This window comes from Equus przewalskii, chromosome 3 (genome assembly GCF_037783145.1).
Source record: "Equus przewalskii isolate Varuska chromosome 3, EquPr2, whole genome shotgun sequence".
Taxonomy (NCBI): Eukaryota; Metazoa; Chordata; class Mammalia; order Perissodactyla; family Equidae; genus Equus; species Equus przewalskii.
In genome coordinates this window covers 78,718,439-78,741,254 of record NC_091833.1, presented here as the reverse complement: position 1 = coordinate 78,741,254, position 22,816 = coordinate 78,718,439, and the positions used below count along the sequence as shown (strand labels likewise).

Here is a 22,816-nt window from a genome sequence, read left to right as displayed (position 1 = left end):
TATAAACTATGTATACACTGTAGAGAAAATTATTCTTGTGCTTGTGAAGCTAAAACAAGTATAGAAGCAGTACTGTGTGAGTCCACAAAACTCAAAAGATAATATAAAAATATGTATGTAATGAATGACATCCTTACCTTAATTATCAGACCTTGATAGATATGACTTTATATTTATTGAGTACTAAGGAGTTAAATATTAATTTTTATCAACTACTTTAAATTCTTTCTAGAGGAGACCAAAATGTGAGTCTTTTCCTTAGTCATGCCATTAGTTGTAGTCCTCACCTTTGGCTTTATATTGGAATACGTGGGGAGCTTCAAAAAATTATTAACGCTAAGGCCCAGGAGACTGATTTAAATGGTCTGGTGTGCACTCTGAGCATTGGGATTCTTGAAAGCTTCCCACATGGTTCTGATGTTCAGGCAAAGTTGAGAACCACTGATTTTAGAGACTTGGATTCTGGCTTGGCATAAAGATTAAAATCAAATGTTAACTGAGCACCTTGGAATTTGAAGTAAAATGATAGATTTGGCTGTAATGAGAACTGACATTTGCTTAGTATTTCACACCTCACAGAGTCCTTCCATATGTGTGATTGTCATTTAGTTTATATTCTCCTCTTCTTTGAAAATCTTTTTGTTGGTAATCACTGTCAAAGGTGGATCATGCTTTTTCTGTTGGCAGACTGGTAGATAGTATATTTGCCAAATTGGAATCCTGCACATAATATTTTCCCCACATCCTTTCTCTGCTCATGTTCTTCCCTCCATCTAAAACGTCCTCTCTTCCCATCCTCTGTGGCTAAATCATTCCCCGTGTCTTTCAAGGCTCACCTCTTTCCTAAAGTCGCTTAAAAGATGTTGCCCCAGTTTCCGTACAGAATTGTTACAGCCGTCTATTGAGCATCTATTGAGCATGTATTGACCCGAGTTAGACAGTCCTACCAAGTGCTTCTGTCTTTATCTTGGGAATATGAAATAGCCATATTCTGGGTGGCTGTTTCTTAAAGAATACACCCTTGAACCATCTGCTATCCAATTCTTACTAAGAAGCTCTGTTGTGAGGCAATAACATTCATAGCAAGGGTATGTGAGTCATTCATTCGTTTAGAATAATGGTTCTGAACTTTCTTTGAAGCAGTAACCCCTTTGAAAATTTGCTGCGTCCTGTAGACTCTTGCTTGAATGATCCATGTATATACATAACGTATATTTAGGTTCAGGGACCTCCTGATCCCTCTTGTTTCCCATGTTAAGAATGCTTGCTGAAAAGTACAGTTAAATCCTTAGGTTAAGCCTGACCACTGAGAGAGCTGTATGCTCAGACCACATTGTTTGGCTTCCCCTGATTAAACTACTTTTACTGAGTTAATTGTTGTTATGCTTCACCTGGTATTGAGGAACATTTTGAGAAACAGCTCTATGAAATTCACCTTTGTTTTCGCTGTGGTAATACTGGAAACTTTGTCCCTATTTCAGTGTTTTTCAAAGCATGAGATTGCAGTCCAATTAGTAGAGTATGATTTCAATTTGGTGGTCTCCACTACCGAATATTTCTTGGTTTTGTCCTGTTGATTTTTTTCCTGTGTTATGGTTAAATATTAGTAAAATCAGATTTGATTTCAATGTTACTCTTTCTCCTTTATGGTAAGTGTAAGTAAATATTGTTTCATGAAACTTTCCTTTCAGTTTTTTATATAATGTGTGTATACTGGATTGCTGTGCAAATGTGTTTCTTCAAGAACTTTGTTTTGTGGTCAGAAAAATTTAAGAACTGTTGTACTCTATCATACTTCCTATGAAGATGGAGTCAAATGAGAACTTTTTTCTCTTTATTCTCATCTGTAAAATGGAAATAATAATAGTTGCTACTTCCTAGGGTTATTATGAGAGTAAATATGTTTAGAGCGCTTAGAACAGTGCTTTCCTAGCACATGGTAGGTGCTCAAGAAATGCTAGCTATTATTATTACCAGAAAAAACAGTCTTCAGAGCTAATGCTTTGTTTTTATCTTATGTACATTAAAGACTTTTGTTATTAATAATATCCATTATTTTGGCTGTTAAAAAATAAGAAGCTCAGAGATAAATTTGTGTCTAAAGATTACTAACTAACCTTTAGTCTATCTTCCTTTGGCTGATTTTGTCACTTTTAAAATTTCTGTTGTATCTCTGTAAACTGCCCTCATACCCTTTCTGGAACATCAGAAGCATCAAAATATGACATTTTAATTTTAATTTACTTCCCTTATAATTTCAGAGATGTTTTCATATTTATCTGTGCCAGGAAGAAAGGTAGAAGCTCCTGTGAACATTCACTGCCTATGCTAAAATGTGGATTAATGACACTGTAGACATACACTGTGGTTAGTTTCTGTCTTTTTCAGCTTTTAGTAAGTGGTTGAGTCGAATGTAGAGAAGAGTCTCGATAGCTGCAATAGCTGTCTGCCTTACTGAACAAATTTGTAAGTCCAGTTAAAACTGTGCTCTGGAAATCCAAGTACTGTATGTAGTGTATGTACAGTAGATCCTCACAGTGAAGCCCTCTGCTCAATCTTCTTATGCATTGAAATAAAAAGTGGTACATCACAAACTTTCAGAATAATACGATTCAATATTGTTTTCCATAATGTGGTAAGAATAATATTGGATTGTTTAATTATTCATCTGTGATAAATATGTGCTCTTTTGTTACTTTGGTACGTATTTATGTATCTGTCATAAAATATTTCTGAACAGAATGGTAAGCTTCACATTTCTGATTAAGGCAAATCAATTTGGTAAAGATACCTGGGCAAGGAGGTGTTACTATTATGGAAATGTAAGGAATTACAATTTTCTGGACTCCCTCTAGCATATATGTTTGTTAAGGCTAATTTTTCATTTGTATGTTTTTAGAAGCATAGTATTTCCCATTTTGAATCTTTAGTGATTAAATAATCCATTTAAAGCTGGAAAAAAGTAGACTTTTCTGACCATATTTAAGATAAACTTTTAGGAAGTGTGTCCCAGAATTTTTGAAAGCAGACGTTGTTAGAAATCCATGGTTAACGGTTGTAGAAATCTTTCCTCTCAGCACAAAAATTATATATCTAGATTTAATATATGCTAGCTTTAACAGTTTGGAGAATTTGCAATCCAAATTGCAAATCCAAATAAATTTGTGAGAATCTGTTCTTGATGGGAATAAATTTAAAAAGATGGAGGGGGAGAATCCAGTGATAGGGAATAGAAAAGAGTGGAAAAGGAAATAGTTGAGTAGAAATAAAGATTTTTACAATGAAGTCTAGGTAACGATAAATAGTGAGGGAAATCCTGGTCTCAGAATATACACCTTTATCTGTTAGCATGTTGGAATCTGAGATGTGTGTATATATCAGAAGGCTGACGGCATGTACTTTAATATGAAATTGTAGTGGCCATAGCTTTGTAATTATTTTAAGTTTTAGGGAAGAAATTGGAGTAATATTTGTTTTATGTCAGAGGTATTTGGCTTTTTCTAATGAGTGAATGTAGGGATAATTTCCCAGCTGTATTGAAGGGTACAAGTTAAGTAAAATCACTCTTGGTCTTTGGGATCATGAGGGAAACTAGGAAATCAATGTCTCAGATACCAAATCAGAAATGCTTGAACCTTTTTTTTGTATTAAAATTAAAGAGAACAGAAATCTTAAGTGGGCTAGATGGTAAGTAGGAATTGACTATGTAGTTGAAGACATTTCAGATGCCATTATATACTTTTTATAGGGCAGTCTTTGTTTTGTTTTTATGAGCATAAAATTATTTATGGGGCTTTTCAAGTTTCATTTGAGACAAACTTGCACCAATTCTTCATTTCTAGAAGTCTTAAATTTCTCAAAGACCAATTATCTTGCTAGAAGGCAGCATGGCTCAAGGGAAGGGTCTGTGGGCTTTGGAATCAGAGACTTAGATCTGAAAGTTTTGGCATTTAATTATTACTGAGATCCGTGACATCACTCTGGGCCCTAGCTTTATCATCTTTAATGAGTATACGTAATTGTTTAAGTTGAGGGTTACCCTAAGGGTTAGTTATAATATGTAGGCATTCAACAGATGGAAGCTGCTGTTATTAGTCATTTTAGGAACCTAACTGTGTTGACTGTGGAAGGCTCTATGGTATTTAGATTGTTTTACTTTTATGAAGTTTTAATAAAGGCAGAGTTGTTGAGAACTGAAATATAAATGAAGAGAAATTCATCTAATTTGCCTCCATTTTTCATTGCCTATTCCAACAAGTGACCTCTGTGTCTTGTTAAGCATATAAACTTTTATGAAGTCCTTAACTACACTAAATGGTTTTAACATTATTTTGATTTTGATTTTTCTGTGAAGTTTGAAGCATTATTTTGTGGTAGACTATTTTCTATCTACTCATATACTTAAATTTTAATGGATTGATTGTAAGTACAGTTAGAGGTGGGACAGACATTTAAATATTTGAGATTTCCAACTAAAGGCAAGTTATCAGAAATGGAAAACTGGTTCTCTTTTTGTGCTTTCTAAATAGCTCAGAATAAATCACTAAGGACAACATCCTGTGTGAATCAAAATGAGCCTTGTTTCTTTTCAAGCCTTTTTGGGGAATTTTAAAAGTTTCGTAATAGAACTGTGATAGGTGTTACAATTATAGTGGCCAAAAAATTTTATTTTCATTTGTTTAACAGCATTTGCTATCTGATTCAATTCCACAAAGATAAATTCAGTGGGAGACACTTACAAAATAGTAAATTGTAGAAGATAACCTATAAAAATACTTAAGATTTAACATTATGGTCATTGTTGAGTGTGTTGGTTCCATCTTATTAGTAAAACTGAGTGTTTATTACAGTGCAAAGTAACAAGATCTGACTAACTCTGAAGTTTTTTCAATGTGTGTTGTGATCCGATTTTATTTTAAAGTACATTGCAAAGGGTTTAAGATTTTATTTCTCATCTAATATTTTTTATTATTTTTCAAACATCTAATTAGATGAAACTAAATTGATTCCATTTTTATGTTGCAGGAGATTACCTGGGGCAATTGATGTTATTGGTCAGACTATAACTATCAGCCGAGTAGAAGGAAGGCGACGGGCAAATGAAAACAGCAACATACAGGTTTAGTATTTTAAAAATTATTTTTTTAACTGAAGGATTATATTCATGTTCTAATTTAATTTATTCAGTACATATTCATAGTGCTATGCTATGTGTTAGGTGCTTTAGGTGCTACAAAGATTAAAAATGTGGAATTGATCACCCTTTTATTGCAAAAGCTGTTCCATTTAGAATTTATGACCTTTGGATCTTTTTTAGTAAGATTTCTTTTTCCTTGCTATCAACATATAATATATAGGTTCATTGGACAAAAAAAGAAAATATGGGAAAAGTTCAAAAAAGAAAATAAAACTGCCTATAATTCTGCCATAGAAAGATAGCCACTCTTAACATTCTGGTACATCTCTTCCTTGTCACTAAGCAATATTGGGATACTACTATTACTTTTTTTTTTTTTTTTTTTTTAAAGATTTTATTTTTTCCTTTTTCTCCCCAAAGCCCCCCGGTACATAGTTGTGTATTCTTTGTTGTGGGTTTTTCTAGTTGTGGCATGTGGGATGCCGCCTCAGCGTGGTCTGATGAGCAGTGCCATGTCCGCGCCCAGGATTCGAACCAACGAAACACTGGGCCGCCTGCAGCGGAGCGCGCGAACTTAACCACTCGGCCACGGGGCCAGCCCCACTACTATTACTATTTTTATGTGTATCCTTTTTTTAATTTAAAATCATCATTTGCATTTTCCCATATTCATAAAAATATGATTTAAAATCTTATGGTAGGTTCACTGTATAGATATACCATAATTTATTTAATGTGACATTTCAGGGGGAAATATGTTTCCTTTGTTTTCAAGTGAAAAAATGAAAGGAGAGGAATTATTAATAACTTGAATAATTCAAGTTAGAACTATAGTAACTGTGACTTTCAGCCAATAGCTTGACCACACTTTTTTTCATTATTTCCTTTTTCTGAGTACTTTAAAAAATATCCTAAGTGTTTAGTTTCTTATTACCTTTAATAAATTAATCATATAAAATGTTCTTTTCAGCATCTTGAAAGGTAAATCATTTTTAAAATGGAAGATAGTCCTTTCTTTCCCTCCACCATCGAAATGCCATGATTTCTTAAAATAATTCTGTTCCCTACTTTAAAAGTAGCTTATCACCATAAGCCTTAGAACATTACTATACTTAAATGTAGGAAAAGTTAACAAAAGGAGGGATTATATGTTTAAATGATATGCTTTAGCCAGCAAGGATTTGAGAAGTATAAATTAAATATACGACATTATGTTGCCTATTTCTATGTTTCCCAAATCTGTTTGCACATCAGAATCCCTCAGGGAGCTTGTCAAAAATCCAGATTTCTAGGTGCCTCTCTTCTGTGGGTTTGGTGCCTGTCCCTTAGCTGTTCATACAAATCAGTATTTTGTAAGCACTTTTACTTTTCAAGTATAAACCCCTGTCTTAAAGTTACAAGGCTCATGTGAAAAAGTTATTTATATATCTAGCTGCCTGTTATTTGTACCCTGTTGATGAATGCCTTACAGGCTCTTACTTTGCAACCTGGTGACAGGCCCTGGTACAAGGACTATCTGGCTCCGTTGCCGTGTTAATTTCTTAATGCTGGTATCTATGACTAATGATTACATTGCCTTAATTTTAATAGTTTAACTTTGGTTGGATAGCAAAGATAATACTCATTACATTATATATATATAAAGTATATAACTGTCTCTTGTTTAGAATGTTTTTATCACTTATTTCTTACTAAGAATTTTTTCGTAATGATTCAGTTATTTTTTCTAGCCTTTGAATATGAACATTTTAAAAAATGTGAGTGTATACTCATATCTGTATATATACACACATATCACACACATAGAAAAATTATTCCCACCTCCCCAAAGTATGTATATGTGAATAAACCTTGTTACTTCGTTTTTTAGATTAAGTGAAATTAATTTACTGAGTTTAATCTTAGATAAGAACATTATTCATCTTTTTAATTAACTGTACTCTGATTTTAGGTCCTTTCTGAAAGATCTGCTACTGAAGTAGACAACAATTTTAGCAAACCGCCTCCATTTTTCCCTCCAGGAGCTCCTCCCACCCACCTTCCACCTCCTCCGTTTCTTCCACCTCCTCCAACTGTCAGCACTGCTCCACCTCTGATTCCACCACCAGGTAAATAGTAAATAAGACATTTGATTTTGAAAGGAAAATAACCTGTGAGTGTTTCTTTTATTTTGAATTTAACAATTAAAATATATATTTGAAAATAACATCTTCATTGATTGCATTGAATTAAGAGTAATAGGAAATTTATTATGTCTTAGTAGATTCACATTGAAACATAAATACATGTCTTGCTTGTTTAGCATAGCAGAATCAATATACCAAAATAAGAGAAGAATATACAGATACTAAAATTGTGATCCAAACATATCTTAGTGATCCCAAAACTAAAGTTGCTAATTGTATATGTATAAATCCATACTAAATTGTAAACCATGTTAACTTGTTTTGCAAAAAATTTGAAAGATACTTTTAGAATTGGAGTAGGTCAGAAAAATTGTAGTTTGTGAAGAAATTGAAATGAAAATCTCAGTCTTGTCATCTTGTTTCTTTGTATACTGATTTCCTTTTAGGAGACTGCTTCTGGGTGCCAGGTACCTGGTATTTACCTCTTTTAAACAAGACAGAAAACTAATGTAAATTTTTATCAGATTTTTAGCCACTTTTGATCATTTATTAAAAACTAGATAAGTGGCAGTAGAAAAAAAGTTCACAAATAATCCCCAAATTTTATACTTTATACATTTTATCCAGTAGTCTTTGTTATTTTATTCCCAGGGAACTTTCAATATTTATCCCTTTAAACAATATTTAATGAAACTAAGAAGATTGACTGAGATAGTAATTACTTTCTTCCTAGGAAGAATGCCAGTAATAAATGATAAAAATTAGCTGCTGGTCCTAATCAGAGCTACATATGTGACATATGTTAAGATTTGCTTTCTATTAATAAAATCAGTTTATACTAAAGAGGCATGTCTACTCATTGACTTTGCATTTGCAAGAGAGCTGTCTTTATTTTAAGGTACCAGTTGTGCTGAGAGTACAGAGGCAAATAAAGGGGATATGAATAGTCCTTCCCTATAGTAATCGTCCTTGGGCTCTAAATGTCAGCTATTGCTTCGGCTCTACAGCCACAACTCCCTTGATTCCCTTGCATTGCTACCTCTACCTTCAAAAAGAATAAGAAATTTATTATGAAAAATGACTGGCTTTAAAGAATCTGTTGTCTCAAAAACAGAGGAATGAGAAGACTGGATAGATTGGAGGTGCTTACTCCAGATAACATTATTTTTAAAGTTCAGTGCGTTTCTTGTTCCAACAATAACTTTCTTGTTGTGAAGCACAAACTATTCAGAAGTTGTGATTGGATCCAGGGTTCTTGGGTCTTTAATATGACGAGAATTAACTAAATGAAAAGGGAAAGTAGTGAGGACTTAGTGATGCATCGGGTCCTCTGAAAAAGATAAAAATGTAGAAATAGTTAATATTGAACATAGTTGATTTAATGAGATTAAAAGATTATCAGTGTATGTGATAATAGGCCTTATGCTAGATTGCTTTGTATTCGTAAACTTTAGTAGGTACTAAAGGTGATTTAAAAGAATTTTCATATTTACTAGCAAATATAGTATATCCTCAGATGGCTAACATTTTTTATAGTTACAATCTGTTTACCATACTATCTGTTTATTAAAGTAAGTGAGAGAGAAGTGGAATGAAGTAATGATGAAAAAGTAAATACCTCACTGGTATAAGAATATATTTAGAAGTTCTATAGGATATTGCTGATAGGCAGTGTCATTATCTGGAAGTATGCTTTTTTCCAAAATGATACAGTTCCTCCATGTCTTTGCCATATAACCTCTGTTTATAAGGAGAACAGATCTTTTAATAATGGTTAGATTATCTATGGTATTATACTGTGGAGTACCACTGATTATTTTTCTGTGGCTTAAGCTGTTTATTTAATGTTAGTTTTCAGCTACGTGTTTTCTGTATTTTAAATACCTGTCTAGATTTCCTTTGATGCTTATTCTTAGATTACATTTCCATGCCGACCTGTCAGCATTTAAGGAATACAAATTCAGATGAATTCTAATTCTGGTTTAAGCAGTAGCCAACTGTCGTATATTTGCTGTTGGGGCGGGGGGAGATACCAATTCATATTAAAACCAAATATTTATAAGTTGAGACTATCCGAATTACTTCTTATTTTGACTAGATTGTGGGCTGTTGGAGAGAGCATGGGCTGTGTATTTCCATCTGTGTTTCCCCACAGTGCTAATCACAATGTCTTGTGTATACTTGACATTCCCTAAATATGTTAACAGCATATTTATGCATCCATAACACCAGAAGGATTTTCAGATTGACAGTTGGTACAGTCACACAGGCACTTATCAATCAGAATGGGCGCTGGCTTTAAACAACAGCACAGCTGCATAGGTGTATATCAGTTGAATGTAGGCCTTGATTAAAGCCACATTTTCAGTTACCGTTTACCACAGAACCACATAATTATGATATGTTCTGTAGGTTTCTGTAATTTAGATCAGCTTAAGAATCATAAGCAGGTAACAAAAGAGAACTAGCTAAGGAGTCTTAGTATCACCTTAAAAAGTACTCCATTTTTCTTAGGGAAACCTTGGGTTTTCTTTTTGCTTTCTTGAGAAATACTAAAAGGAAAAGGAAAAAAATCTTTTGAGAATTACTTTAAACATATTTTAATGTTGCCTTTTTTAACATTAGCTTTCAAATGCATAAGTTTTTAAGACTATAGTCCTGTATATGGCAGGACAAATACAGTAATGATACATTATGCCCATATTTTGGGGTGCTACCAGTTTTTTCATAAATAGGGTAACCATACATCCAACTGTTTGCCTGGAACAGTCCTACTTTTTATAGGACTTTTTGTCCCAGCTTGATCATTATTATTCTCTCTCAGAAATGCCCTGGTTTGGAGGATAAAATTTATAGTCACCTCTTAGAGGGTTACAGACATGGCTCCTTGCATAAATAGATAGCTACTCTATAGCAATAGGGAGGTGATGGAGACAGCTTTCATTCAGGGGACTTTTATTGTCAAATAGTTCACAGGAGAAGTGTATTGCCTCCTCTCCTTGAGCACACGTCTACAAACATACGTGAAACCTTGTTAGTAACAGAGGACAAAGTACTCTGGCCACAATTGATTTGTATGAAGAGTAGAGGAGATTGTGTATTGGAGACTACAACAAACGTGTAAGGGACCTCTGGTCCTAACTGTCGTGACTTTTGGAGTAGCTTTTTAAAATGGATAAGTATTTAATGTGGTTCCTTGCCACTGTACTTACAGTAGCTTGAAAACAGCAGTTATTCAAGATCCTCCTTAATTTTCAGAAAATCTGATCTGTTAATTTCATTTTCTAGTGAACTAGAGAATAGCTTCTATTGTATTAAATTTTTTCAGAAATATATTAATATGGTTTCATGCTTTCATTGAGTAATAGAAATAATAGCTAATAATACTTAATATTTATTGAATGCCTATTCTTGAAGGCACTGTTCTGAGCACATTTCTTGTATTAACTCAGTTTGATTCTTGACAATATCTGAAATAGATATTCCAATTTTACAGATGAGGAAACTGGGGCTTAAGGAGTTTAAGTAATAGCTAAAAAGTAGCAGAACCAGAATCCTAACTGCAGGCAGTTTTGCTTAAAAGCCTATTTTATTAACTATGTTGAAGCAAGAAAGCTCTATTATTGGATTATGTAAGTTTACCCTGATAACATGTCTTAAAGTTTTTGTTTGTTCGTTTGTTTTTTTAAGTATTTCCCTGGTGTTGAGGTGCACGCATATATATTTGTGGGTAGGAAAGTTAGGGAGGTTGTAAAGAGCAGGAATCAGATTAAAAGAAAAAAAAAAAAATCCGGTTAACAGAGGTTTTACTATTTGCCTGATTTGTGTTAAGAAGTCTGTGTTTACTGAATAAACCAGTTAAGAAATACTTGTTTATTGGAAGAAAAATTGTAGAAGTGGAAGGATTGATGTTATAGAGTAGTGGATTTTGTGTGTTTTTTTTATTGTGGTCAAATATAATATTTATCATTTTAATCATTTGTAAGTATGCAATTCAGTGGCATTAAATACATTCATAATGTTGTGTAACCATCACTATGATCTATACCTGAAACTTTTTCATCATCCATAACAAAAACTATGTACTCATTAAACAATAACCCCTTCTGCCCTACTCCAGCCCCTGGTACCCTCTATGATTTCTTTCTCTATGAATTTACCTATTCTAGTACCTTATATAAGTGGAATTCTTCAATATTTGTCCTTCTGTGTCTGGCTTATTTTGTTTTTTCAAAGAAAAGTAATTTAATTAATGATTATAAACAAACTTAAAACTTTGTTCAAAGTATATTACGTTTTATGGTAGACTTTTAATTTAGGCTTTAAATGTTAATTTAGTGTCATTATATTTTATCTCCATATTTTATGATGGACTTTATTGAAAGAGAAGGCAGATTCAGTTTAGCGCATTTCTTGTTACATTAATCAGTATTAAGGCTCATATGATTGTGGTTCTGTTAAGTCTTGGGAACAGTAGAAATCTAGCTCAGGAGTAGAATTCCACTAAGTTGAAGAAGGCTCTTTGCTTTACTGAGATGTAGAACCACAGAGAAGTCATCCCCGCTTAAAGTAGGGTATATGGGTTGGCTGTTTATCTCGATTTGAAAATGTGTAACATTCTGCATTTTAGAAGGAAGTAGATTCCTTCCTAAAAGACTACTGTCAAGTACATTAGTGTCTTACTAGTTGTCTAGTACTATGAATTGTATGAACTTAAGAATCTTATTCATTCCTTAAATATTTTGATTTTGGGTTAACGGTCATACATGAGGTTAGGGAGAAAAGCAGCTCACATCTGGAGTCTTTCTGCATTTCCTCTGAGGCCTGCATTGTCTGAATTATTTTTCTGGTGGCAGTCTGATTCCAGCACAGTGACTGTCAAACTGTTTGGTCATAGACTCCTTTATGCTCTTAAAAATTGCGGCAGACCCCAAAGAGCTTTTCTTTATGTGTGCGCTATTTATTTTTTTGTATTTGAAATTAAAATATTTATTATATTTAAAATATGTATTATTTTGAAAATACATAAACCCCATTACATAGTAACGTTAAGATAACATTTTTACAAAAAATAACTATTTTTACAGAACAACATTTAGTACAAACAGTGGCCTTCTTTTACAGTTTTGGAAATCTCTTTACTGTGTGGCTTAATAGAAAAAAACTGGATTCTTTTATTTGTTTCTGCATTAAATCTATTGTGATTTCGCATGTCATGAAGCTTCTGAAAACTTCCTTGTACACTTGTAAGAGAATAAGCGTGAAATGGCAAATAACTTAGTGTTTTTATGAAAGTAGTTTTGACCTTGCAGATTCCTAGAAGGGTCTTAGGGACCCCCGGGAATCTCTACATAACACTTTGAGAACTGCTGCTTCGGGAGAAACTTGGCCTGTATTGGATGAATATCATTACCACCCTTCAGGAACTACAATTTTGTCCCTTTAATTGGGAAGCTACTTTATGAATATAACATTAAGCTAATTTTATAGTCCCATGAAGATTTTTGGTCTTATACAGCAAAGCTGCATATTAACTGATGCTGTTTGCCAAAAATGTAAGCATTTCCAAAAACATATTTTTCAGAAGTACCTTTGAAAAAGAATTTCTTGAAGTTTTTGCAAACTGCTCATTTGCTATTTTGTTGTCTTTTTTGTTTTTTCCTGAGAAGGATTCATTCTGAGCTAATATCTGTTGCAAATCTGACTCTTTTTTTTTTGCTTGAGGAAGATTAGCAATGAGCTACCATCTGTGCCAGTCTTCCTCTATTTTCTATGTGGGTCACTGCCACAGCATGGCCAGCGACTGGTGTATGGCCATGCCTGGGATCCAAACCCTTGAACCTGGGCTGCCAAAGCAGAGCGCACAAACTTAACCACTACCCCACGGGGCTAGCCCCATTGTTGTGATTTCTGTATTAAAAGAACCCAGCAAGTGGGGCCAGCCCCGTGGGGTACTGGTTAAGTTCACGCACTCTGCTTTGGCGGCCTGGGGTTCACCAGTTTGGATCCCAGGTGTGGACCTGCACAGCGCTTATCAAGCCATGCTGTGGCAGGCATCCCACATGTAAAGTAGAGGAAGATGGGCACAGATGTTAGTTCAGGGCCAGTCTTCCTCAGCAAAAAGAGGACGATTGGTGGCAGATGTTAGCTCAGGACTAATCTTCCTCATAAAACAACCCAACAGTCTATCGGTGTTTTCAGTAAACTCAAAATAGGGAATAATGCTAATTAATCTATAATAAATAGTATTTTCTGGCACAAATAAAATTAGTTTAAACGTAGGTTTAATAAAATTAAAAGTTTATTTAGAATATTGAGTTTTGAATATCTTTTTTTCCCCATAGATGCCCCCTTTATAATAGTTATATTTTTAATATACCATAGATGCTCTATTTTGTAGAATTTAATTATGACTTAATATTTACCTTTTGTTTCTACTACTCTTTCAATCATTTCGTGATTATATGTGAACTTATTGAGAACAATTCATTTACGAGTTCTTTGTAAGAATACTGACATTTCTATCAGATGTTTTTGTCTAACAGAATTTTTGTTTTCTGTAAACTTTTGATTATTTTATAAATTAGAGGATTAAGAGATCCTAATGAGTAAAATAGTTCATCCGTTTTATAGTTAACACATAATATTATCTTTTTACCTTTTAGGTATGGAGTATGCTGGTAACTTTTTTGTTGCTTTAAGTTTTGTGATCATAACATCATTTAACACATTTTTTCTTTAAAATTACTTCCATTCGTTTTTGCACCTTGTAATTAGTTGTTTTACTTTAATTATTAAGAAATCGTTTTACATTATTCTACATCCTGTGTTTCTTTTTTGTTTTTTTTTAAGGGTAGATTGTAGATGATACATGTGTATGTATATATAATTTAAAACATAGTGATACATAGAAAAGCATATGGTAAAAGGTGATATTTAAAGATTTTTATAAACCTTGACTTTCTGTTCTCAGATTCTTGGTGCACGACTTACTTATGAGCTTGGTGACTTTGAAGTAGAAATTAGTGAAACTTAAGGAAAGTGATCAGGCTTATCTATTTGTAACATAATAGTGCTCATGAAATTTGGAAGTTACTAGTGACAAAAAGGAAGCATAGTTCACATAATTCTGCCATGCTTTTTTCTTTTATTTGCACTTAATAGAGAAATGATAGGTAGTTGTTATATGTATTGGTTAGCTATTGCTACACAGCAAATTATTCCAGAATGTGCAGTGGCTTAGAACAACATACACTTATTGTAGTACAGTTTTTGTGGGTTAGGAATGTACGGACAGCTTAGCTGGGTCCTCTGCTTCAAGGTCCCTCACAGACTTTGAGATGGTCATCTGAGAGGCTTGACTGAGAGAGGATTCATCTTCAAACTCACTCACCTCTTGGTTAAAAAGATTCACTTCTTTCCAGCGTGGCAGCTTGCTTCATCAAAGCATGAATACCGAGAAGACATAGAGGATACCAGCAAAATAGAAGTTGGTGTCTTTTGTAACCTAGTCACGGAAGTGACATCCCATCATTTTTGCTGTATTTCATTTGTTAGAAATAAGTCATTATATCCAGCCCACACTCAAGGAGAGGCTATGAATATCGGAAGTGTAGAACAGCGTGTAAATACCAGGAGGCGGGGATCATTGGGAGCCACGTCAGAGGCTGCCTACCACCTCTTTTTTGCCTTAGTTTTACAGAGTAATGATTGGATACATGGAGAATGAGTTCATAGACAGTTTTTATTCAGTTTTTTTTGTTGAGTGCAGAGCCTCTTAATTTTGTGAGAATTTAAAAAATATACTTAAATTCCTTTTAAGATGATATTTCACAGGATTACTTCCTTTCTATTTCTTTGCCTCAATCCTTCAGTCCCCAAATAGGATTTCAGGTCTCCCCACCCACATGCTTTACATTTAAGAGTATGCATTACATACTAGAAAAATTAAAGTTTGTTCTCTTTCCTTTGAGGATGCCAGGTGGTATAGGCTGTTATACAGCTGTACTCTTACTTCCGAGTGTCACATGCTTTGTTTCATAAAATTTTGAGATGGAGTTTATTTTATCTGTGTTGAATATTGAGGTCCTCAGCAGTGCAATTAATAGAGAAGTTTAGAATCTAACTCACTGATTCTCAGCGTATGGTCTCTGGTCAGCAACATCATCATCTCCTTGTTAGGAATGCAAGTTCTCTGGTCCCACTCCAAACCTACTGAATCAGAAATTCGAGTAGTGGCAGGGGCCTAGCAGTGTGTTGAAGCAAATTCTCCGGGTGATTTTGATGGTCACAAATGTTTCAAAACTACTAATCTATTCAGTTCTGTTAGAACTTGAATAGTACCTTCCCAAAAGCTTTTAACTAGTATTAGAAATCTTACTAGTGTTATGAAAGGCTTTTAAAGAAAATAAACATTTTTTTTCCTACTCATTTTACCGATAAAGAATACAGAAGAGAAACAGAATACTTGCCTTGTTTATTTTAAGTCTGTTGGCTAAGCAGCACATGTGTTGGCCAGGAAGGTGGGAGTGTTGAGGGAAAGGACTGAGATTTTTGAGATGAATTTTCTCTTTCCTTACACTGTTTCTCTTTTGTTAACAAAAGTCAAATACTACATACTGATTTTTAGATGAGAATTATGTTGGCCTAACATTATATCACATATTAAACTTTCTTAGTTGCATTTTGAAAATACATTTGATAATTGTCAAAGAATTGATTATATAGTGTTTCATCACCTTTATAGTTTTTTTTTTTTAGATTGGCACCTGAGCTAACATCTGTTGCCAATCTCCTTTTTTTTCTTCTTTTCCTCAAAGCCACCCAGTACATAATTGTATATTCCAGTTGTAAGTCCTTATAGCTCTGCTCTGTGGGACACCACCTCAGCGTGGCCTGATGACCAGTGCCATGTCTGCGCCCAGGATCCAAACCAGCAAAACCCTGGGCCACTAAAGCGGAGCATGCAAATGTAACCACTTGGCCACGGGGTGGGCCCCTATAGTTCTCTTTCATTTTAGCAATTTACCATTAAAGATTTATCAAATATTTACCAATAAAGATTTGTATTGAAAAAATGGTCACAAGAAGGGCTCTTTCTAGTTCTCATGCCAGCTTTCTGATGTTTAAATTAGAAAGGCATCTATATATAGATCTATCTCATGATTTTTCTTTGTATTCTTCATTCCTTCCAGTTGATTTTTTAAAAATCTGTCCTGTGATACTACTATAGTAAGTTTAAAATTAAAAGCAGACTATAATTTTAACTACCTTCCTGCCATACTTAATAATTTGGTTATATGTCTTGTCTTTATGTTTTGTGAAAATTTGACAACTTAAATGTTTTTGACGACTAAATTTTGAGAGTATTGACTAGTAACTTCTTAGTTATTTTGCATGAATTCACATTTTAGTAAACTATAGTAGTCATTAGCTGAAGTAATGCATGTTATTCATGTATTCATTTAGGTAAAATTATTAGGATTACAGAGTGGGTTGCTGAATTTGGTGTATTCCTTATCATATACACCTAAGAAGATAATCATGCATTTAAATGTGAAAACCAGGTCACATAGTGAAATTCAATAGTGCTCTAAAAAAATCTATACTGTTCTAAAGAAAATTAGGTAGTAGTGGATATTAAGAACATGTAATATGCTCTGCCTTCGTTACTTTCCCCATTTCGTTTGGTGTCTGGGACTGCTAGCTTGTATTGTTTGCTGGATTCTTTTAGCTTAGTAATTTAAGAAGCATAAAGGTGACCTCAGGATGGACGAGAATTGCCATTAAGTGTAGATCAGTTTAGTTAGTAGACTTGTGGAGGCCTAATTTTCTAAACATGATGATGCCTGCTTTACATATCTTTTTCAGTCTTGCTAGTTTTGTAAGTTTAGCATATCTTTTTATTGCATGGGTGGTTAAATCAGTTCTTCATTCTCCATTTTAAGGCCACTTGCTGCCTTAAGATCTTTTTTTTTTTTTTTTTTTTTATTTAAAGATTTTATTTTTCCTTTTTCTCCCCAAAGCCCCCCAGTACATAGTTGTATATTCTTCGTTGTGGGTCCTTCTAGTTGTGGCATGTGGGACGCTGCCTCAGTGTGGTTTGATGAGCAGTGCCATGTCCGCGCCCAGGATTCGAACCAACGAAACACTGGGCCGCCTGCAGCGGAGCGCGCGAACTTAACCACTCGGCCACGGGGCCAGCCCTGCCTTAAGATCTTTTTATATAAACTTCTTATACTGATAAAACATGCACAGAAAAATTTTAAATGTTCCTATTGACAAGAAAACATTTCAAAGCGATTCTGTTTTCATTATTTTTTTCCCCATGCATTTAGTCAATAAATTAGATTATTTTTGCCTCTTTTGGACTAAAATTGATGCACTTTTAAGATAGGATTTAGTAAACCATTCTGATTGTGTTGAAGTTATTTATGGTATAAAATTTTTTGTGAAAAAGTTTAATTTTTTTCTATTTTCCTACTTAGAAATATCATTTTTCTTCAAACAGAAAGTAGTTACAATTTGCATGCCACATAAGTTTTATATTAGGATTTAAGGGCACCTTTGACTAATGTAAATTGAGATGTTTATTTATACAATTTATTTCTTAAAGTTTATAATATGTTCAAATGAGTGAGAGTCATTCAAATTAGTATTTACTGACTCCTATAGAAGTAAATCATCCATATATATCTTAATGTGCCCTGGGGGCGTATATATATATTGGCTATACCTCCTTTCTCCTACACATAAAGGGAAGCAATAACCTTTTCCCACTCCTGTCAACAACAGTAAAACAATCCAAATCAATATGTGAACATCCCACAAAGCTTTATTAAAGTGTTTATCGTCTTCTGAGTTATCTTGCACTGTCTGCAGTATGAAAGAGCCCATTGATCAGTTTTCCTATTAAAATGTTAAAATAGCAAGACTAGAAGTTGATTCTCAAACTTAGCGTTAATTTTATGGAGTTTGATATTTCTCTATGCGCAAGTGTGCTTTTTTAACTGGTGTCTAACTTCGTTTGTGATTACAAGTAGTGGGGGGAACCTTGTTATCACGTTGTTAGACTGGGTTTTCATCAGGAAGCTGGATGTTATACTTGAATTGTTGGTCCTCTGCAAGAAAACAGAATGCTTCTCTTGAGTGCATAAGCCAGGAAAATGAGGCGAGAGGTTTTATTTCAAAGGTTTTTTTGGTGATGGCATAAATACATATCAGGTTATGAAATCCAATTACTATATTAAATTTCATCACTTGTTTTTTAGGTATTCCAATAACTGTACCACCTCCAGGTAAAACCTTTTTCATGTTTTCTCCATCATTGTTAATAAACATGAAATTTCAAGCTTATAGTTACAGTAGGGACAGTGTTGATGTGGTTAGAATATGGATTAGGCATTTGGGATTTCAAGGTCCTATTTTCAGCTCTGCCTTTGCTTCATTCCGGTTTTGATTAAGATATTTAGTTTTCTTATACCTGTCTTACCCATTTCTGTAGAAATAGAGATTCTGAGAAATTCTCACCATATCAATTTGTTGAAGAAAACAGAGTATAGGATAAAAAATAAAAGTTTTATTAAAACATGATTTTTCAGACCAATGAATTTTTTATATTATGAAGTAACTGCAAGAGAAGAGAATGATCATTTATCTTGACTTTATCATGGTTTCTGATTCTTTTTAACCCTCCTGGCATAACTCAAATGTTTCTACAAAATATGTTCTCAACATGCAATTAGATAGATTGACAACTGGTCAGATGGCTGTTCTTACAGTGGTGATTAAATTGTTCATTGTTGTAATGGTATGATCAGTAGTAGTTTACATGTGGCCTAGTGGGTTTTTTGTTTTTTTTACATTTTTTCAGTTTTTTTTTTTTTGTAGTGTGATTCAAATGTGATAGCAAGTTTGTATTTACAGTAGAGTTCGGTATTAAAATAAGCCAAGGAGTATAAAGAGAATGAGAGGTGACAGTGCTTGGAAGGGTGGGTCTAAATTCAAAATAACATTGATAAACAGAAATAGTGGAGTTTAGATAGCGTAGGTTAGTATACATATTTAGACATGGGATAGAGAGTCACTGAGAGTCACTGATTGTATCAGTGACTTATTGGGAAAAGTCATAAAGGAATCATTGGTGTGTCTTAGTGTAGGAAGAAATGTGGTTGTAAGGCTGTATAAAATAGGATTGTGGACTCTAGAACTAATGAGGTAATTGCTAAACTTTACACTTCTAAGATGTCTAATAGAGGAATTATAGATCCTATGGATACAGTGTAGATGGGCAAGGTGAATTTGAAACAACTTGAAGCAGGACCAAAAATCGATTTAAATGGGCTTTTGAGAAAGGTTAAGAGAACTGTGATTCGTTTTTACATAGACTACTAAAGAGGAGGCTTAGTGGAAGTCTTTTCAAATATGTAGAGCGTGGTAGAGCATATGACCATGGGTTGCTTCTTGTCTTTATTCAGGGCAGCATACGAATTGTAGTATAAGATTTAATTATGTAATTTAATGCATTTCCTAATAGTGAGGGTTGTTAAAACTTGACAGGAATTGGTATTATAAGCAGTTGGCATCATAAGTTGTGGAATCTTAAAGTCTTTTGTTGGGGTGCTCTGTTGCCTATCTGAATTTGAAAGTGTAGAGTAGATTAACTGCTAAGGTCTTGTTTAGCCATATTCTGTGGTATTTCATGTAGATATTGTGAATTATTGAGAATGCAGACCTCATGATATAAAGGTGCAAATTATTTTCTTTCCAAACTAATCCAAAATCTACATTTTATGCCTTTCTTTGTAAAATAGTTCTGTAGGGTTGTGCTATTCAAAATGTATTTAGTGATGATGTTCTCAGCCTTAAGCATTTATATATTTACTGGTAAGATTTTATTTATAAATTATACATTTTAAGGAAATTTCTATACATCTAAAACTCTCAAAATATTTTTGAAAGAGGTAAATGCTATTTTATTTGCTTTTCTTCTAAAATAGTTCAAGTATAACATATCTGGTGGCAACACTACTACTGTTTTATATATGGAAAAGGTAAGGCATTGAGATTAACTTTCTCATACTCACAAAATGGGCTGTGTGTGGTGCTGAAAATAAGACCGGGTGTCCTGACTCTCAGTTTGTGCTCTGTGTATTAGACGAGACTGTTCATTTAAAGTTTTATTGCTCCAAAAATCTGTTTATAAGTTTAAGCTCCATTTTTTCTGTCCATTATAGCATAGAGAAGCACATTATGTCCCCAGAGAAATTTAGTGATGCGCAGCAACTTTGTTTCACTCTTGACATTAAATGTACATTCTCTTAACTTTTTTGGTCTTATGATTGAATGTTTCAGGTTTTCCTCCTCCACCAGGCGCTCCACCTCCATCTCTTATACCAACAATAGAAAGGTAAATCACTATGGATACTGGAAATTTTTGACCATTGATAGGCTTTTGACAGAACAATCATACACATATCTTGGTAATATTTTCAAAGATTTAATTATATAAACAGTAGTACCTGCCTTTTAATTCGTAAGTCTAGATCTATGTTAGTTACTTTTATATAAGATGTTGGACCTATAGCCTGATGATAAAACAGGACAAAGAAAACTAAATGATAGTATCTTGAAACATCTTGCTTTATGACACACTGATTAAAGAAACCCTTAGATAGGTAATAACTTGACTGTAGTCAGTTTTGTGGGAAATACAATTGGATGACTGCTGATCATGAATAATGCATGACTGTTTTAGCATTAAGTAAGGACAACTATTGTTAGGGATCGTAGTAAAGAAAAGCTGCCTTATTCCTTGCTGTTTAGCTGCAACTCAGCTTCCACAAAGGAGGATTAGCTCCATTCTGTATGGCAATAACCTTATTTTTTATACTCTACATTCATGGCTTATGTTAGTTGGAATGCTATACTAAAGACTATTTGCCTCACGGGTGGCAATAAGATATTTAACAACAGAGATTTTGGAATCACACAGACCTGGTTCAAATTTTGGCTTCAAAATTTCCCACCTTCGTGTTGCTAGGTGAGGTTCGTAACTACTCTTTGAGACTCACTTTTCTCTTTTACCAAATGGGGTTGATAGAATTTTGAAGATTAAAACAGCTAGTGTATACAAAGCATACCAGGACAATTTTTAGCAGATAGAAATCACTAATTAATGGTAGCTATTATTAGTTCCTCTTAAGTGGCAAATAAAGTCTATAAAAATAGTGTATTTCTGAAAAAGTGATTCAAATTATATAAAAAGGTGGAAAAATTGTGAGAACTTTACATCAATAGCATCAAACTATGCATATGATTTTCAAAGGCATCAAACCGTGAATATGATAAATGATTAAACTTAGCAAAGTGTGAATTGTGAGAACATATGGATTTAACTTTGTTAAGTCCTTCTTAAATATATAGTTGTTTTCTCAAACAAAATGTTCAAAAGTATTACTTAGTGGTCGTCTCAGTAGGGCTGAATTTCTGATTTATAACCATTAAAACCAGTTTTTTTAAGACTAAATTTTACGTCTCAAATATTCTGTTAGCCTCAGAGTTTCTCTGTTATCTTATGAGTCAAGCTGAATTGGATTATATATTGTTACATTTAGTACTAGCATGCTATATTTTTCTTTACAAGTGGGTGTTAGGTTTAATATTTTTTGAAGTTGAAAAGCCTCTGTTTTTAAAAAATAAAATTACAGAATTAAAGCTTATCATTATATGGTAATTAAATAAAAGTCATAATTCTGCCCTTGATGTTTTGCATTTGTGCTAAACTATTAAAATTCAGAACTTACTTGTAGCATATAAAAATGCATTTTTCTTCAACAGTGGACATTCCTCTGGTTATGATAGTCGTTCTGCACGTGCTTTTCCTTATGGGAATGGTAAGTATTATTTTTATTTGCCCAGATTCAATTTGAATCAGTAAAGTACTTAAATATTTTTAACGCAATAAAAGCATACTTAAATGGTTTAAAATACTATTTTACAGAGCAGTTAAAAAATATTAACTAAAGGAATAACTAGGTCTTACGTTTATTCCAGGTTACTTAACAGAATAATTTTGATTTCTTTATCAACTATACTTGTAAAAATTAATAAGAAGTGACACAACAGAGATATTTGTACCTTACCTTTTCCTAAAAGGATTTAGGATTTGTTAGCCAATTGTCTCAGTCTTCATTGTCCATAATCTTTCCATGTCTTGGCTCATAGCATTCAGCTAACCTTGTTCTCATCTTTCCCTCTCACCGTTTGTCTTTTCTTCTAGATCATTTGGCTGGATCCTCTTTCATGTTCACTCTTGACAACTTTATCCATTCTAGGGCTTTCGGCTACCACTTTCTGCTTACATCTCTTGATCATTCATTCATTTATTTTGAAAGTGCTGTGCATTGTATTAGGTTTTAGGGATATAATAAACTAGATGTCGGTTTGCCCTCATCAAATTTATAGTCTAGTGAGGAATCAGCCGGGTGACAAAAGAGGTTATCATGGGAGCATAGTGAGGGGTCTCTTACTCCAGAGAGATGGAATGGTAGGT

The 22,816-nt window shown here is 33.7% G+C and overlaps 1 protein-coding gene across 23 annotated transcripts in view; it reads left to right on the top strand.

Moving 5' to 3' along the window:
- FIP1L1 (factor interacting with PAPOLA and CPSF1) overlaps positions 1-22,816 on the top strand; it is a 76,630-nt gene that overhangs the window by 37,516 nt on the left and 16,298 nt on the right. For 12 of the 23 annotated variants that reach the window (XM_070614934.1, XM_070614937.1, XM_070614935.1 and 9 more), the window contains 4 exons: positions 5,026-5,119; positions 7,089-7,245; positions 20,617-20,671; positions 22,102-22,157. In XM_070614934.1, the coding sequence (XP_070471035.1) occupies positions 5,026-5,119; positions 7,089-7,245; positions 20,617-20,671; positions 22,102-22,157 (362 nt within the window). Of the gene's footprint in view, positions 1-5,025; positions 5,120-7,088; positions 7,246-18,533; positions 18,561-20,616; positions 20,672-22,101; positions 22,158-22,816 lie in introns of all 23 variants that reach the window. The other 11 variants (XM_070614928.1, XM_070614929.1, XM_070614933.1 and 8 more) reach the window with 1 other exon arrangement.